At 53.3% G+C, this 16,482-nt stretch overlaps 8 protein-coding genes across 8 annotated transcripts; 6 read left to right on the plus strand and 2 right to left on the minus strand.

Annotated features, from left to right (window-relative positions):
- Positions 1-670: 670 nt before the first annotated feature.
- Positions 671-1,969, plus strand: JN550_008543 (uncharacterized protein; the record flags this gene model as incomplete). Its single annotated transcript, XM_049320515.1, has 1 exon — positions 671-1,969. The coding sequence occupies one exon, from the start codon at positions 671-673 to the stop codon at positions 1,967-1,969; it is 1,299 nt and encodes a 432-aa protein (XP_049169475.1).
- Positions 1,970-3,547: 1,578 nt separating this feature from the next.
- On the plus strand, positions 3,548-4,525 carry JN550_008544 (uncharacterized protein; the record flags this gene model as incomplete). The annotated part of the gene is made up of 1 exon (XM_049320516.1): positions 3,548-4,525. The coding sequence occupies one exon, from the start codon at positions 3,548-3,550 to the stop codon at positions 4,523-4,525; it is 978 nt and encodes a 325-aa protein (XP_049169476.1).
- A 45-nt stretch (positions 4,526-4,570) lies between these two features.
- On the plus strand, positions 4,571-5,155 carry JN550_008545 (uncharacterized protein; the record flags this gene model as incomplete). The annotated part of the gene is made up of 1 exon (XM_049320517.1): positions 4,571-5,155. One exon carries the CDS (start codon positions 4,571-4,573, stop codon positions 5,153-5,155), a length of 585 nt encoding a protein of 194 aa, XP_049169477.1.
- An 853-nt stretch (positions 5,156-6,008) lies between these two features.
- On the plus strand, positions 6,009-7,028 carry JN550_008546 (uncharacterized protein; the record flags this gene model as incomplete). Its single annotated transcript, XM_049320519.1, has 2 exons — positions 6,009-6,756; positions 6,811-7,028. 2 exons carry the CDS (start codon positions 6,009-6,011, stop codon positions 7,026-7,028), a joined length of 966 nt encoding a protein of 321 aa, XP_049169478.1.
- A 1,455-nt stretch (positions 7,029-8,483) lies between these two features.
- Positions 8,484-10,009, plus strand: JN550_008547 (uncharacterized protein; the record flags this gene model as incomplete). The annotated part of the gene is made up of 2 exons (XM_049320520.1): positions 8,484-8,725; positions 8,785-10,009. 2 exons carry the CDS (start codon positions 8,484-8,486, stop codon positions 10,007-10,009), a joined length of 1,467 nt encoding a protein of 488 aa, XP_049169479.1.
- A 795-nt stretch (positions 10,010-10,804) lies between these two features.
- On the plus strand, positions 10,805-11,396 carry JN550_008548 (uncharacterized protein; the record flags this gene model as incomplete). Its single annotated transcript, XM_049320521.1, has 2 exons — positions 10,805-10,957; positions 11,019-11,396. 2 exons carry the CDS (start codon positions 10,805-10,807, stop codon positions 11,394-11,396), a joined length of 531 nt encoding a protein of 176 aa, XP_049169480.1.
- Positions 11,397-11,846: 450 nt separating this feature from the next.
- On the minus strand, positions 11,847-13,253 carry JN550_008549 (uncharacterized protein; the record flags this gene model as incomplete). The annotated part of the gene is made up of 1 exon (XM_049320522.1): positions 11,847-13,253. The coding sequence occupies one exon, from the start codon at positions 13,251-13,253 to the stop codon at positions 11,847-11,849; it is 1,407 nt and encodes a 468-aa protein (XP_049169481.1).
- A 1,070-nt stretch (positions 13,254-14,323) lies between these two features.
- Positions 14,324-15,869, minus strand: JN550_008550 (uncharacterized protein; the record flags this gene model as incomplete). The annotated part of the gene is made up of 4 exons (XM_049320523.1): positions 14,324-14,881; positions 14,935-15,524; positions 15,582-15,722; positions 15,767-15,869. The coding sequence occupies 4 exons, from the start codon at positions 15,867-15,869 to the stop codon at positions 14,324-14,326; spliced, it is 1,392 nt and encodes a 463-aa protein (XP_049169482.1).
- Between the last annotated feature and the right edge of the window lie 613 nt (positions 15,870-16,482).

The raw sequence follows: 16,482 nt of genomic DNA on the forward strand, positions 1-16,482 counted from the left end.
GGCAAATGACTTGAGAAGCTGAAAATCGGACTGGCTGCAGAAATGGGTGTGTCTGCTCGGTAGCATGTGAATAATTTGCAACAGTGCAATGCAACCACACCTTCGGCACAGTTGGCTGGCGACCGTTGTCCCTGGCGGATCGGCATTGACGATCCCTGCATCTGGGGTATTATTGGCTCCATACAGTTAGCTACCCGAACCTAGTTCCGTGGGGACTCCCTGTATACTACGGGGAAGTGTAACCGTGGGGCAAGATTGACCGAGTCGATGTTGGAGAGGACGTGCACGCGAGCTGCAAATGTGATGAGGAGGAATAAGAACTCCAGTTCTCGACTCGACCAAGGTCACAAGAGAAAAAGAAAAGAGAGAGGGAAAAAAACCGCTCACTTCCCCCTTCGCGGCGATGGGCCGAACAACATGCAAGTCTTGCCGCAACTAGCGTACCTGATACGAATGAGCATTTGAAATGGTGCATCGGAGGATGCTTTGAGCCGTCCTAGCCGCAGCCGCATTCACTTCACAACCTGGAAAGCGGCCGGGTTCTTAACAAACCCTGCTCGTTATCCTCACAGACGCATTACTTGCCTCGTTCCTTTCTCATCCTTTTTCAAGTTACACCAACATCGTCAGCTTAAAGCTCACTTTCAAATTTTGGTGGGTTCGATTAATTATGAACTCTCCTCTAACACCTTTATCGCCTCGGCTGGCGTCGACGACAGCGAAATGGAGGAATCGGATACCCACGCAAATGCGGAGGCTATTGCCCATCTACGCCCTTTGTCTATGCCTCGCCCTCATCCTTCTCAACGCAGATATCCTTCCATCGCGGTCGAAAACGAACATCTTCAAGCGCAACGCGGCTAAGCACAAGCCTGAAAAGGGACACGAGGGGACAGGATTTCCCAAGAAGATCTGGCAAACCTGGAAGACGGATCCTTTCGCATTCGAGCAACGAGACCTTGACACAGCCAAAACTTGGGTGGCCAGGAATCCCAACTACAGATACGAAGTCTTGACGGACAACAACGACCTAGGCTACATAGAGGAGAAATATGGCCCCAATGGATTCGACAGACCGGACATCGTTGAGATGTATAGAACGGTCAACGTCACTATCATCAAGGCAGATCTGCTGCGGTATTTGGTCATGTATGCAGAAGGGGGTGTCTATGCTGATATCGATGTGGAGGCTCTTAAGCCTGTCCACCGGTTCATCCCGGAGAGATACGGCGAAGAAGAGATGGATCTGGTCATCGGGGTAGAGATTGATCAGCCAAGCTTCAAGAGCCACCCAGTACTAGGCAAGAAGTCGGAATCATTCTGTCAGTGGACATTCATGGCGAAGCCTCGACAGCCTGTCATGCTCAGGCTTGTTGAGAACATCATGAACTGGCTGAACGACGTGGCTAATGAGCAGAATGTCCCAATTGGCGATATCACTCTCAACTTTGACGAAGTCATCAGTGGAACGGGCCCATCTGCGTTTACAATCGCAGTTCTTCAAGAGATGACGGCACAAAGCGGCAGAAGGATTACTTGGGCCGACTTCCACGACATAGATGAGTCAAAAATCGTTAGTCGAATCCTTGTGCTGAACGTCGAGGCCTTTGCCGCCGGCCAAGGTCACTCGGATTCGGGCAACCACAACAGCCGTGGAGCGCTGGTCAAACACCATTATCATGCATCTAATTGGCCGAGTAGACACGCGAGGTTCTCTCATCCAGTCTATGGAGAGGTGGAGGGGTGCAATTGGAACCCCGACTGTGTCAGAACCTGGGACGAGAATGTGGCTGCATTCGCCAAGATGTCACCCGAAGAACAACAGCAGAAGCTGGCAGAGCCTAAGCCAGAGCCAATGGGGCCAGGGTTTCAGCAAGTTCCGGTTTTCCAAGCTGTAGCACCTCAACAACCGCTAGTACCCGCGGTGCCTGGCGCTCAGGAGCCAAAGCAACCAGAGCCTGCAGCTTGATCGCGGGTTCTGCGAAGAAGCATAGAGCATACCGTGCAGAGCCTATATCAGGATAGACGACGCACATAAGGGCTGGGGCTAGTAACGCCTGATACTTAAAATCCCGAGGCACTATTCTACCAACAACAGGTGTAATAATGCTGAGCCTCAGTGCAACCCGCAAAAGCTTCGAACACATTGGATACCATAGTATCGCCATTGTCGCCACGTCCGAGGAATCATATCATAGCAGTTATAGGTAACGCAGACCATGGCCCATGTCCGGGATGGACTCGCATCTACATAAACAGTACATATTTAGATACTACCAAATACTAAGAAAGTCGATTTAGCAACCTGTCCAGGCCGGCCCGGCACAGTATCGATCAAAACATTCCCTCGCCACCGCTGCGGACGGGTTTGCAGTATCAAGAATGTGAATAAAACATAAAGCCCTAAAGCTACATTATGACGATGCGTGACATATAAAGGAGATACTTGAGGCAATAAGCCGACATGATTTGCGGTGCAAAGCGTGGTGGAGTGGACTACATAAATGTTTGGTTCCAACGTCTACGTAGGTCTTGCCGTGTACTATGGTACGCCAACGCCGCAGACCGTCAGCCTTGATACGTAGATACTTTTGACATATGCTAGCATCGAATGGCTAATTAGTAGGTTACAAAAAAATGGACCGATGTGGACTGGTGAAATGGAAAGTGACCATCGCGTTGTCACGATAGCTAACCTTGAGAATAAGCGACTGAATGGGTGGCACCGTAAATTGAAGTTGACGGTCTTCGCAGATTAATGAATTCAACACCGTGAGGTTTATTGTTTAATAATGCTCTGGAGGCATCGAGTGGTTACATAGCAATGCGTTATGAAGACATATGCCCCAATGCAATAGCTGCTAGCGATGCTGTGGGGTTTGGTTGATATCTGCGAGGGTGATGAATGAGAATTAGTGTTCAGATTTTCACCAACAGCCGGCGTAACAACTGGTGTAGTGGCCTGATGGCAAGCCCGCCGCTCCGTATGGCCAGATGTTAGGGTACGGAAATCTTGATCTCCAGGAACCGGAGTTCAAGTAGGGGAGCCCCAAAACCCACTACTTTTTTTTTTAATTCAAGTAAGCCTGCATACCGCTTATGACACCGCAACTGAATTTCGTAGGGTAGGCGTCATAGTGTCTTTCCCACTCTCTTGGTCCTTTCCTCACTGGTAGATTTAGGTCTGCTGTTCATTATTGATATCTTAGGGGTCTTCTGATAAGATTCACCAGATATTCCTAATCTTCAGCCCCGCTTCTTGTTTTCACATTGCATTCCCCAGGGAGGAAAATCATTTTCACTTTGAAGAAAACATCTTCGTTTGGATTTGATTTCACTTTGAACTCGATAATCAGCCCAAATACTGGGCCCTATTGCGATTCTATTCCCCAATACTCTACTCATCGTTCATATTCATCTGATATTGCTTCACATAAGTCTTTGGAGGGAGTATTAGACTGGTGCTTCGCTAATCTCACTACGTTCGCGTATGGTCAACAGACTGATCTTGTGTTTCGTCAAGTCCCGTCCCCATCAAGCTGCTACAATGCCGCTACGGGCCGCCAAATCTTTCAGACAGGCTGGTTTCCAGTTTGGAATCGGCTTGGTCTTCTCCAACGCCGATACCCTCAAACGCGTTCACACTGCTACTGTCGGCCCATTCGATCACATTGAGACAGGCGTGAAAACGCGTCAAAGACTGTCAAGGGACTCTCTCTTCCGACTTTTTCAGACGATGAAAGGCAAAAAGATGCTCTTCAAAGCATTGAGAGACACAAAGATCTTTTGGGACACCGTTTCCGTCAACTGGGAAATCCTCGAGGACCTCTCGGCTGAAGACGTTCGAGTCGTAGCGATCACATTCATACAGGGTCGCAAGGCATTCAATGATGATCGACGACTGTGCCTGAGCAGTCGCAATCAGAAGACACCTCTGATCGAGGCCGTTGATGCTTGGATGACCATACACGACGAAGTCAGCGCCTTGGAACCGCCGAAATCATTCGAGCTCACTCTCCGTCACCCTCTTTTGGATACTACAATCCACCAAGCCAAGGTTTGGCCACCTCAGTACCTGAATGCCCAGGAATGTGCTTGGATCTCTGATGATCACATCGAGAACCAGCTCCAGGCACGCCAGGGCTCGTTCCCATTCACACCCGAGAGTGGCAAGGATATCCCTTGGATTCCCCACAACGTTGCATTCCCTCAAGACATCAAGTTATTTCTATGCTGGGCTGTGTTGGCACGATATGAGCCGTCGGTCTCGAAGTTCTCCCTGTTTATGGCCCCTATTGCTTTCAGGGATGAAGATGATCGAAAGGACTGGTATCTCGCCACCGGTTCCCTGTCCAAGAGACACGCTACAATTGGGGAGTTCTTCGACTATGCAATGAATATGCTAGAAGAGGAGGGCCGGGAGCTGGTGGTCGGCATGATGACATATTGGATACCCGATGCGCGCGAATACGTGAATAACTATGACGATGACAAGGAGCCGGGACAGACACGAGCAGAGTACTAGAACGACAACTGCCTGCGCTACGGCATCGGTCTCGCCCTTCGCGCCATGCCCAAGCGAGCAAACTGCACCCAGGGGTACCAACTCATCATGTACGACATGGACTACAAGCACCTGAAGTCGCATCCCAGAAAGCCCAGGACCGGTGACGATGAAGTTGACGAGCTCATTCTTTGCATGAACGAGTGGCGTGAGGAGGTTGAAATGGTTGCTTACCAGAAGCTTGGGAAGAAGTTTATCGAGCTTTGGCGTGGTTGCAAGAAGCCGGTTCTTCTACTGCAGAAGGACTACGATCTTGAGCCACGCATCTATGACTCCGTCTCGCATACCGCGGCGTGGATCTGGGATACTATCAACGGCCACTTCCCCAGCAAGGAGGCCTTCCTCGCCGAATTGGAGGATGAGTGGGAGTTGGTGCTCCAAGGCACGTACGACGTCGATAGCGCAGACGAGGAGAATTTCTCCAGTACCGCCGAGGGCTCGGAGCGTGGAGCCAAAGATGATTACGAGAGCGGGCAGGAGTATGACGACGACGATGAGGACTCGCTGACACTGACTGAGAGTCACGAGTCTGACGAGGACTATGTCGATGAGTCGGAGGAGTCGGAGGAGTCGGAGGAGTTGGAGGACTAAGTAGTGGACAAGGGACTGATCTTGACTACAAATCGAGAGATGGTTGATGGTTATTGTAATATTATAGAAAGGTAATCTTCGGTATGGCTCCTCAGCGTGGAGCCGTGAGAAAAACCATGATGATCAGATGAACTGTATTCCACCAGAAGCGCGCTGTGCTCAGGGATTGCACCGCACGTCGACGTAAAGCGCAGGAGTCCTTATTTCGGATGCTTGCCGGCCAGCACAGATCAATTCGTCTGCTCGGCAGAGACTCCGATCTGAGGCTTCTGGAAACGAAATTGTTACCTGGCTTACCTTGGCTTGGTGATGCCACAATATTCCGCTGGTGGATCCCAGGATCAACCGTCCCAACGCGGCACCCCACAATCAACGGCAGATAGAGTGTCACCTTGCCCATTCCGGGCTGCTCAGGCCCAAATCCACCAATGGGACACAACCTAGTGCCCGCCGGGCAGGGATTGCTCGCTAACGGCGTTTCGGCCACAGCGGCGCCCGAGTGATTGGTAACCTCCACAAGAGACCTCCACCTACAGAGGGGATGTTAGTTAAACGATGCGCAATACGAGAGTTATTAGGCACGGACTGGCTGGAGCTCTTCCCACCGGCATCCATGTCACCACGTTGGGGCCAAGCAGTGGGCCGAACGCTTCAGCAGGGGTTATCAAGTCCAATCTGCCTGCGGCGTTTGGTTTTCCGGCCCTGGATGGGAACTGATCTTCTCACATAAAGGTTGGTTGAACCCCATCGTTGTCATCCTCCGGTCTGTAGCTACGAGTCAATCATCGGCGTCAAAGCCAGGAATCCATTCGTTTACAGACCTTCACTTACTTTCCCTGCTGGTGCCGGCGCCATGTTTACTTCTAGCATCCTCGCTGCTTCGGCGGCGCTCATCAGTACAGTGGCCGCATATGCCAACCCGGGGGCTTGTTCCGGCGACTGTTGGACTCACGATCCGGCCGTGATCCGCCGCAGCGACGGCACTTACTTCCGCTTCAGCACAGGCAACAAGATCGGGGTCTATTCAGCCCCCGCGCTATCAGGTCCCTGGACGCTGAAGGGCTCTGCCGTCCCTGCTGGATCTTCCATCAACCTCAAAGGGAAGGACGATCTATGGGCACCTGATGTCCAGCTCATCGACGGCACGTACTACTTGTACTATTCGGTCTCGTCCTTTGGTTCTCAAGACAGCGCAATCGGCTATGCCACGTCCAAAACCTTGGATTCCGGCAGCTGGACAGACCATGGCTCCACGGGCGTCAGCTCTTCTTCCGGGAAGGCCTACAATGCCATCGACGCCAACGTTTTCGTGACTTCAGATGGTAAGAAGTACATGAATTTCGGCTCGTTCTGGTCGGACATCTACCAGACGCCCCTGAACTCGGCCGGCACCAAGAGCTCTGGCAACCCCACTCAGATCTCGTTTACATCCAGTGGCACTCACGCCCGTGAAGGCGCCTTCATGTACTCTCGAGGTGGCTATTACTACCTGTTCTGGAGTGAGGGCCAGTGCTGTGGATATGACTCGTCCAAACCTGCCGCGGGCAAGGAGTACAAGATCATGGTCTGCCGATCCACAAGCCCTACTGGTGGTTTCGTTGGTATGTTTGAAAACTTATTCTCTCACATTTGAGTTCCCACTAACAGATACCCAGACAAGACTGGTGCCTCGTGCACCTCAGGCGGTGGCACAGTTGTCCTCGAGAGCCACGGCAACGTGTACGGTCCTGGCGGACAGGGTGTATTTGCCGATCCGAAGTATGGCGCAGTGCTCTACTACCACTACGTCGACACCACCGTCGGCTATGCAGATGGTAACAAGAAGTTCGGATGGAACACGATCAGCTGGTCAACTGGCTGGCCTGTGGTTTAATTATAGTCCTGTCGCATGAGCTGGCAGGAATGCCTTGCACCCCGTTCTCTGTACATATTTATCCTAGCACTGTCCATAACCCCAACCAATCCATAAAGAAGTATCTCGAGCGCGCGGACGCTCGGTAGTGCGCCTCTGTCTGTTCTATCCGACCGAAAGACGCCTTGAAACAGGAGCATAATGGCGCAAAGAATCAACCGTCCAACTTCAATCACGAACCCTTCTGCATAGCAGAAGTTGCTCACAGGGTCCTTCGGTGTTCATCGTCGGCTGCCCAGCTCCACCTTGGTGCTCGATTTTGACTTCTTCTTGCGCTGTGAAGATAAGCTGCTGAGATCTCTGACCTCAAAAGGCACAGAGTATGACATGAGCGGGCCGGTAGTAAGGTCCCGAGGCCTGTATCCAGGAACCCTCAAATCCCTCGGGTCCCAGGTTGCCACGGGCGTTGAACTGGAGGTCTGACTCGCTCCCGAGTGTGCCATTGTGGTGTGCTTTGGTACTGCCTCACACAAGGTCAAGAACGATTTGCCAGTGTATCTTAGTATCCAGTTAAGACTTAGGTAGGCTCTGAGGAAATAGACAGCTTGATGATACGGAACTACAGACAAAATATCATAACACTTGGGGCCATTTTATCCTACCTGCGTATCCCTCGACGGGAGAGCAACTCTCGTCCGGGTTTCGCGTAGTGAGGCCATTGCAGCTGGGAACTTTTGCAAGGCCGAACCTCAGCAACAGACAGCTGCGAGGCACTTTACCAAGCGCCGCATTGAAAGCAGTCCTACCGCTTAGGAAAACATCGACATGACATGGTCGGAAGGGGACTTTTGCAGAATCGCGGGTCAAGCGCGTATATGAAGATGTCTGGACCTTTGGCAATTCAAGGGTTGTTAGGCATTCTCCGTGCTGTTGGCTGCGGGGACCTTTTGCAATCCGCTGGCAAATTCCGGCAGGTCGCGGGACAACCGCTGGAAAACCCCCCAGCCTTGGTCAAGACGAGTCGTCTAGCCACCTTGTTGAGCCTCAAGTGAGCCTTGCCCCACGTGCAATACTAATGTTTCGATATGCCAGCAGCTACGCGAGGTCTGGTGTACGGCACTTCTACCACAAGTGAGCCTAGGGTCAGGTTGAACACGTCGACCTAGTGAAAGGCGAACAGGCCCCTGAAATCGGCGCGCGATCATGCTCAGCCCTCCACCAACTCACACGCACACCACCAAGACGCTAATGCAGGGAACCTTTTCGGCGAATAAGAATCGGAGGTGTGGTAAGGTCGCACCTGATGGCATGGCTCATCGGCGAAGGCACGGAACTTTTTCCTGTGGCATCCTTGGCCGAAATGGCCCTTCTGCGACATCATCAACCGATGTCGCATTCTTCTAGCCCCGACCTGATGGTTCATCCTGCGGCACGGTACAGCAACACGCGTCCATGTACGGGGTCGCAACATGATTGATGGCGACTGAAACGGGCTCCAGCAAGGGCCACACCCGTCCTATTGAACTCCGTCCCGCCGACCTTGCACGCAAGCGCACCGGCACGGTTGCCGTCCGGGGCGCCAGCGGTAGGCCCCGCCTACACACGATCCAGGAGTGGGAAGCGCTCTATCCTGTCATCAGGCAACTGTATGTAACCGAGCGGAGAAAGCTTAGTGATGTTATGACTATACTCGAACGCCTTCATGACTTCCGAGCAACGTAAGCCTCCAGCCGGTGACCATTGTGTTATTGCTGGACTCAAAACTGACGGCTGTCAGAGTGCAAATGTACAAGAAGAGGTTTACCGCGTGGGGGCTGTTCAAGAACAGGAGGTCTCGCTCTGGTGTTGATGTCGGCCTTCCAAAGGACTGCCGTAGCTCGCAGACTGCGCCCGAGCAGCTCGATCCGCGCCTTCATGCTCCATCTCTTCTCTGCAAAGAGATGGTGGCCAATTACCCTGGTGAATGTGCTGTGTACAATATTTCATCCTGGGCAAACAGCAATTTTGACGGAACAAGATGGCTGTGGATTACTCAGCGGTCAAAGGGTCCCGCTGCTGGCGCACCCGTCACCTATACCAGCACACGCATGTATCAAGACTTCATCTTGTCTCGTGCCCTCTTGGTCCGGGGCCAAGGCGCGCTGGCTGGCATGGCTGTTCGGAAGGCATTCTGGCAATTAGAAGAAGTGATCCAAGAGGGCGACCCAGGAATGATGAGGAATCTGGTTGATTTCTTTTTCTTCATGATTGACTCTGGGCAGCACGATCTGGTCAAGCAGTTGATGCTTCAACTAGCTCGCCTGACGAGCCATAAGCTGCCGGCGCTTCACCCTCTGGCCCGTTTCTTTGAGCAGACGTCAAAGAACGATGGGGATCTGGCTGACCTGCTGGGACGAAGCTGGCGCTGCTTCGTGGCACTTCTCCATCGGCGCATGGGCCACAGCTTCTACTGGATGTATGAGAACTGGGCTTGGGAAACTACGGTTCGCAGCATTGATACTTCGCCTCGGGACGACTACAAGCGGATGACGGAAGCCTTGTTAGCCCTCTCGATGAGAACGGAAGAACTTGAGGTCGAGGGCCTATCTAGATCCCATCTCCAACTCCTCAAATCTACCGAAATGATGCGGAATGACGGGTTCTACAAGTCATCAGCAAGCGCGATTCTTCGGGCAATAGAGCATATCTCGAATGGACAGGACGCGCCCCTTGACGTGAAGATGGGCGGATACGCGGAGTCGTATCTGAAGACAGCCAAGGTCAAGCGAGCCATGGACAATGGCAATTGGGCCGAAGCCGAAAAAATCATGAGATCAGACATCCAGTCCCTGGAGAATGTGTATGGCAGGGGTAGCCGCGAGGTGATCCGAGAGATGTGGTCATTAGAGAAGGTGCTGAACGAGGCTGGGGCTCATGACAAGGCAAGTATCGTCGCTGAAGACGCTATAGACCGCGCCAAAGACTATCTATCGGATGTTGGTAAATACATGGACGAGAGCTGAGAGTTTCGCGGGTCTATCGTCGCCATAACTCTCACTCCGACTCGGCTCGTCTTCCGTAGATCTCCACGCGAAGCCGACTGCACGGCACACCCGAAACTGGAGGAGCCATCAAATCTAATGGGTACGATGGTCGGGACTAACAAAGGGCAGGGTTCGCCGGGCGGTGTCTCTGTGTGGCGAATGGTCCGCTGGTCCTTTGGGTACAAACTGCTCGGGGTATGTCTGTTCCCAGCGGTGTTCCGGTAATCCATAAAACACCGCTGATTCCGTTCAGTAAGAGCATTTGCTGAGCTCCGCGGCTGACGTGAACCTAGTCTCACAGCCAATGCTGTCTTGGATGTGCCGCCCAGAGAGGTAGAGATGTGATTCAGTGCTAATGGTAACATAAGTTGGTTCGTTCAAGAATAGTTCAACTAGACATTCCTGGGGAGGGACAAAAGCCAATCCTCACCTTGAGATAATGGGAATCAAGCTTATGTACTAAAAGCCGCTTGTTTACTGTGGCGCACCCATCTTCCAGCGTGGCGCAAACGCAGCGTCCCAAGCCTCAGGACCACCGTCAAACGTCATTCTTCCCAAACAGCAACATAGGAGCGCCTTCGTCATACGCGGTGATGAACGCCGTTGCCGCAAGCTTGCAGTTTCATCGTTATCGATGGCATGATAGGCATTCTGTGGATTCCACTTGCAGAGACCACGTTTTCATGCGGCATCCTACCTGCGATTAGGCAACTCGTCCCCCACCGTCCATCTCAATAACACAGCCCTCTATATCTCCGTATTCCAGCAGAGACAATGTCCGCCGACAGCGAATCCAGGATCCAGTCCTCGGCCAGAGGCGTGTATACATATGGCCAGCGACAAGTTGATCGCGTCATCAGCCCAGAGACTCGTCAGAAGCACTACAATGCCGTTACCAATTTCGCCATGGAGCGGCCTCTCGTCTTTGTACGTTCATTGTGTGATCTCGCCCTCGGGGGTTCAGTGACTGACATTTAGCTTGATGCAGGCGTTCATCGCCTCGCAACTCCTGTTCTCCGCCCTCCCGCTCGCCCTATTCATCTCCTTCTCGATCTCCACGGGCATCTTTGCCTTCGTATCCGCCGTCGTCTTTTCGCTGTTCTGGATCGGCGTCGCTCTCCTAGTTCTCGTACCCATCCTGTTCGTGAGCTTTAGCGCCGCTGTGCTCGTCTGGCTTTGGGCCATCGCCACTTTCCTCGTCGGCCGCTGGATATACCGCATGATGCCCGTCAGCATGCAGGGAGACATGCAGGTCAAGATGCCGAACGGCAAACAGGTCATCTTCCAGAAGGAGCGCAACAGCGGCGTCGGCCTCGGTTTCGACGACATTGACATCAAGGAGGGGGCTGCGGAAGTCAAGGATTAGGTTCTTAGCGAGGTCATGCTAGTCTTTTTCAAGATGGGAATGCTTTTGATACAACAGGGGGCCAGAGGCTTCTTCTGGTCCTGGCACAGATGGTAATGCCGCCGAAAACACGGTGCTGGCTGGGATGGAGCTGGTCAATTACTGGGATAACGACGGACTGGCGTTTGGTCATGGAATGAGATACCCCTACGTGCTGTTCCCGGGTTTACACAAGAACTTGGTGTATTCAGCGGAGTCAAAAGGCACTATCGCGGCATCATGATACAGAGTTTGAAGCCGTATCGAAAGTGTTGGTAACAACAAGCCTATTGATAGTATGGAATGAAATTGTAATTCTTCGCGATGCACGATTCTCTGTTTCCGGTTCAACCCTACTGACCGCCCCCCGGTGAATTCTAAGAGCGTCGTACAAGACTCCCGTGGCCACGAACTTTTGGATCTGCGCAACCCTCACAGGCCCGTGTCGTTGCCTGTCTCCGGGCGAGATATATGGACCGTATTACCGGACCATGCTCTAGCAAGTTTGAACGACCTTGGGAACCACTCTGGCTCCGTCCCAGTAGTGATGATATGGACGAGCGCCTCGGCACTGCGGAAGGCCATGGCCATTCCGTGACCATTCATGCCTACAGACATCCACAAGCCCTTTTTGCCAGGAGCCTCACCGACCAATGGGAATGTGTCAGGGGTATAGCATGTAATCCCAGTCCAGTCCATCACCGCTTTGCCCTGCTCGCCCCAATTTTCACGTCCGAAATGCTGTCTTGGCGCTTGCCGAAGGTAGGTGGCGATCTTATCATTGATCTTTGAGTCATCCGTGATGTCCTCCTCCCGGGAAATGAACCTCCCTCCTCCGTAAATTACATCCCCCTCGCCATCGAGACCAGGGGCCCTCACATGGAAGTAATCGCCGAAGCCAACATCATTGAGACCAGTCGCCAGTCGCAGCGCTGGGTTCCCTGCAACTTTACTCCCAGGGCGGACTGCGGTGACTTGACTCCTTCCAGGCCGAAGAAACCCAGTCGTCGCAAGATCCGTGTAGATGGCGTTGGTGTATGCATTCGTAGCCAAGATGACTCCCTTTGCGTGCACAGTGCCGCGCGGTGTCTTGACAACCCACTTTTGTAACTGTCTGTTATCGGGGACAACTTGGGTAACTTCGTGAACAGGAGTATTCGTCTGCAAGTTGAGGCCTTTGTCGAGAGCTAGCTCCAGCATCCGGCACACAAGCCGATACGGATTCTGAACATGTGCTGGCCATGTGACAGCGCCCACTGCATTTGGGATACCAACTCGGTCCTGGGCTGCCTTTCCCTCGTACACTTTTCTTGGATTGCGATGGGCCGCGTCGGGCCTCCTTTCCCTAACCTCCTCCTCCATTCGGAGGACCTCCTTGACGTTGGCCCACGCCTCCTCGGTCACATATGTGTCTGCGCTCTGCAGGTCCACAAAGTCACAGTCGATATTGTGGTCGCGGACAAAGTCAGCAATATCCTTCACATTATCCTCCTCGAGCCTCAGGAACTTGAGCGCCTCGTCCTCCCCGAGCGTGTCCTTGTAGCGCTTGTAGTTGAGCCACCAGCCGGCGCGGCAGTGGCCGCCGTTGCGACCCGAGGCTCCGGACGCCGCCGTTCGGGCCTCCAGCATCAGGATGGAGAGGGACGGATCCCGCGACAGCAGCTTGTATGCAATCGCCGCCCCCGATATGCCGGACCCCACGATGACGAAGTCCAGGAGCTCCGAGGTGGGGAGCGACGGCGTCGTTCGGTGCTCCGCAATGCGGTGGGGTTGAACTTGCCAGTAGCTGACAACGGGGTTGGGGACCGGGAGACCCGGGTGATGCTCGCCGCCGCCCATTATCGCGAGCAACTCGGAAGTACTCACCCGAAATCCAAATTAGAGTCAAAGGTATCGTTTAGGTTCGTTGCTTTAGTTGCGCTGGATGAATGCAAGCAATGGGTTTGGAGAGGCACGCCTGTCATACGTAGTTACGACGCACGCCGTGAGTGCCGTGAGTGGAGCTGGAGGTTGGCTTACAGCACCCCTGGCAGATGGTTTACAAAGTACTTAGCTATTAAAATACCAAAACGGGATCCGCTGCGTTCATTAGGCAGCACTGTTCGAACCCCCTCGGCCCCATACAGCAACTCTTGTTCCGATTCGCAGAAACGGGGAATTCGGAGTAAAGCGAAGCCCATGCTTCCGCTAGATAATGACATGATACTAATTACTCGTACACAAGTCAAAGTAGATACCCCGGATCGGTACAGCGGTTGCGGGGTCGAGTAGGTGGTTCAAGGCCCAGTTCTTTGCACCTTGCGGAGTAAAATGCCCGGAGCCCACTCACCAACTTGAAGTAACCTCATGGCCAATCACAACACTGGACCACGACATCAAGACACGCAATGAAAATACCAGGCTAGCTTTTCCTTTTGCTGCCTGTTGCCTCCACTTTTACATCTTTGGACAATCCACACGTCTATTCGGCTTGGTATCAGGAAGTCAAGTAATGTTGGTGCGGGCCGCGTAAGGCCATGACGCACCGTGTACTTTACCAAAATGCGATCTTGCCTCTGGGTGAGTGAGTGGATTGAGCCACCGTATCAGGGTGAGGAGGTTGGGATGTTAGGCAATGTTAGGCATTGTGACATAGCCAGCGGATGAAGGCTCCTCTACCAAACTCCTACCCATGGTCATTCTAGCGGCTCTTGTAGCCATGAGCATAGGTCATATCACAAGATTCCGGGGTTATTAAGAGATATCCACCATTAGTACAATATGTCAAAGTATACTAATATCTTAACCGGTGAAACCGTACCTCAACCGTTGACGCCAGTGACGCTGAAATGAAACTCCGAAAATTACATTCGTTAACCATGATGAAGCTTGAGGGACCCATATCCTAGTTCCTGTCCGGTTGGTGGCGCCTATAGGCCTATCCACGAATACACTCCTAACCCAGCCGCGAGAACAATCAACGTGATAATACCAGCACCGGCTCGATCACCGGTCGTTATCGATGGCAACGCAGGTATATGCTCGGACAAATCGGAACCAGCGTTCGGGTCACCTTTGCTGGTACCCCCGGAGTTACTTGTAAGGACGCCGGTGCCTGGGGTAGGAAGCAAGCTGAGTAAGGCACCGAGCACGCTCATATCCTGGCAGGCGCCAGTTTTGCCATCGTACACCCCGCTTGTCCACCTGAATCCACAAGCCCGTCCGTTCGCGCCAGCTGTGCATTGTGAGACGGCAGACTTGGCAGAACTCTTCAGCAGGGGCATGATCTTGTCTGCGTATTTGGGGGCCAGATAGGCGGTATTAGCGAGCCAGCGATGCAGGAAGCCTTTAAAGGACAGCATATCCGTCGTGCAGCTACCTTCCCTCTCGCAGGACCACTCGTATGCGGTGCCATTGGGGAAGAAGAATTCGAGAGTACGGGGAAGGATATGGTCGAGCTTGCTCCCCCACTTCTGATCCCCGTCGGACTATACACAGCGTTAGCACACGGTATTGCCAGGACAAGAAAGCCTCGACGAACCATGTTATAAAGGTGGGCCAGTCCCTGTATAAGAAGGGCCGGATTGTAGGAGAACTGGGCCCTATTGATGACGGTGCAATCGTCACCCTCATGGGCCCCATCGTACACATTCCCTTCGTCGTCGATGTACTTCACCCCGACTAGAAGATCCCATGTTTCCCCGACCTTGTCGGCAAGAGTACTGTTGTCAAAATAGCGGGCCAGGCGAGCACCGATATTGAAGTAGCACGTATTGGGAATGGTGTTGATGTAGTCCCAACCATTGTTGAGATTTATGGCTTGCCAACGGAGGAGGCCATTGCAGTTGCCGTAGTTGATGCGCCGGTCCTTGTTCGTCTGTTCGTTGAAAACGGCCTGAGCCAAGGCCAACCAGTCCAGCTTCATCTCCTCAGGCGGGTCGGCAAAGCCTGTTTCAGCGGCGGTGAGGGCTGCCAGCGCCCAGAAGGCTTGGTCGTCATTGCCCATCGAGGCGCTCCAGTTGCTCGGCATATAGTCCTTCAGCTCGCCAACCTGCCATGTCATGGCCTGCATTATGGTGGCATCATAAGCCGTGTCTTTTGTCAAATAGCGGTAGTCCATCAACGTGCCCCCTTGGTTCTTGTAAGCATGACTTGACAGGGGCAAAGGGAGAGCAAAACAACACATACACAGCGCTCCGCCAATCCACCAGTAGTAATCGTCTGCCGGTGGCGGGCCTGGCAGAATTCCCGGTATCATTCCAGGCTCATCACCACGGTAGACGGCCAGCAGATCTTCGACCTTCAACTTTGCCGCGGCCTTGATGGAGTCTGTGGGTATTCCGTTAGCGAGATGCGGCTATGAAATGGCGCACAGGCGAACATGCCTAGGGATTCGAAGTCGACTTCCAGCGCTCCCAGGACACGGCCCGGCACGACGCTGAGGCCGGCCACGAGCAAAGACGACAGTCTAACCATGGTGCAGCAGCTCGATCACATGGAGATGGTGAAGTCAGAGTCAAGCGCGCGGAGAGGCAGCGCGGGAAGAATTGAAAGAGACCACCTGCGGCGCGCAGCGACAGGGTGTGACGAGCACCAAGGCGAGGGCGTCCGTCAGCAATGAAAGTCGTTGTGGCGGAGCCAGTGAACCCGGATGCCAAGACAACAGGCGAGCCAAACAGATGCCCACCATCGGCGCATCCCATCAAGTTGGGAACCCGTATCAAGCGTATGTGCTCAAGCAATCTACGCTGCTACGATGCGCCGCACCGGCACCAAAGGCCTGGCCCAAAATGTCTCCTGCTGGCTGATCCACCTCCCACTTTAGCTACCAGCTTGCCAGCCAGGCCAGCCCGTGGGGATTAGACACGATTGTGCCACAGGGATCGCGCGACGCCCACATCGCAACTCGCCTGAAGGATCCGATGGTGCGGCTTGGCACCGTTCATTCCACTGATGGCCAAGGATCGAGACGAGTCCACCCCTGCCCTCCCGCGCCGGCTGGGAAACTGTGTGGGTTCACTGGCCGTTGGTCTGAATGCTTGAAAAAGCTTGTTCGGCCACCAGTGAGCTTGAGTCTCGGGACAACAAG

The sequence above is a fragment of the Neoarthrinium moseri genome (assembly GCF_022829205.1).
Source record: "Neoarthrinium moseri strain CBS 164.80 chromosome Unknown scaffold36_Wmoseri_CBS_16480, whole genome shotgun sequence".
Taxonomy (NCBI): domain Eukaryota; kingdom Fungi; phylum Ascomycota; class Sordariomycetes; order Amphisphaeriales; family Apiosporaceae; genus Neoarthrinium; species Neoarthrinium moseri.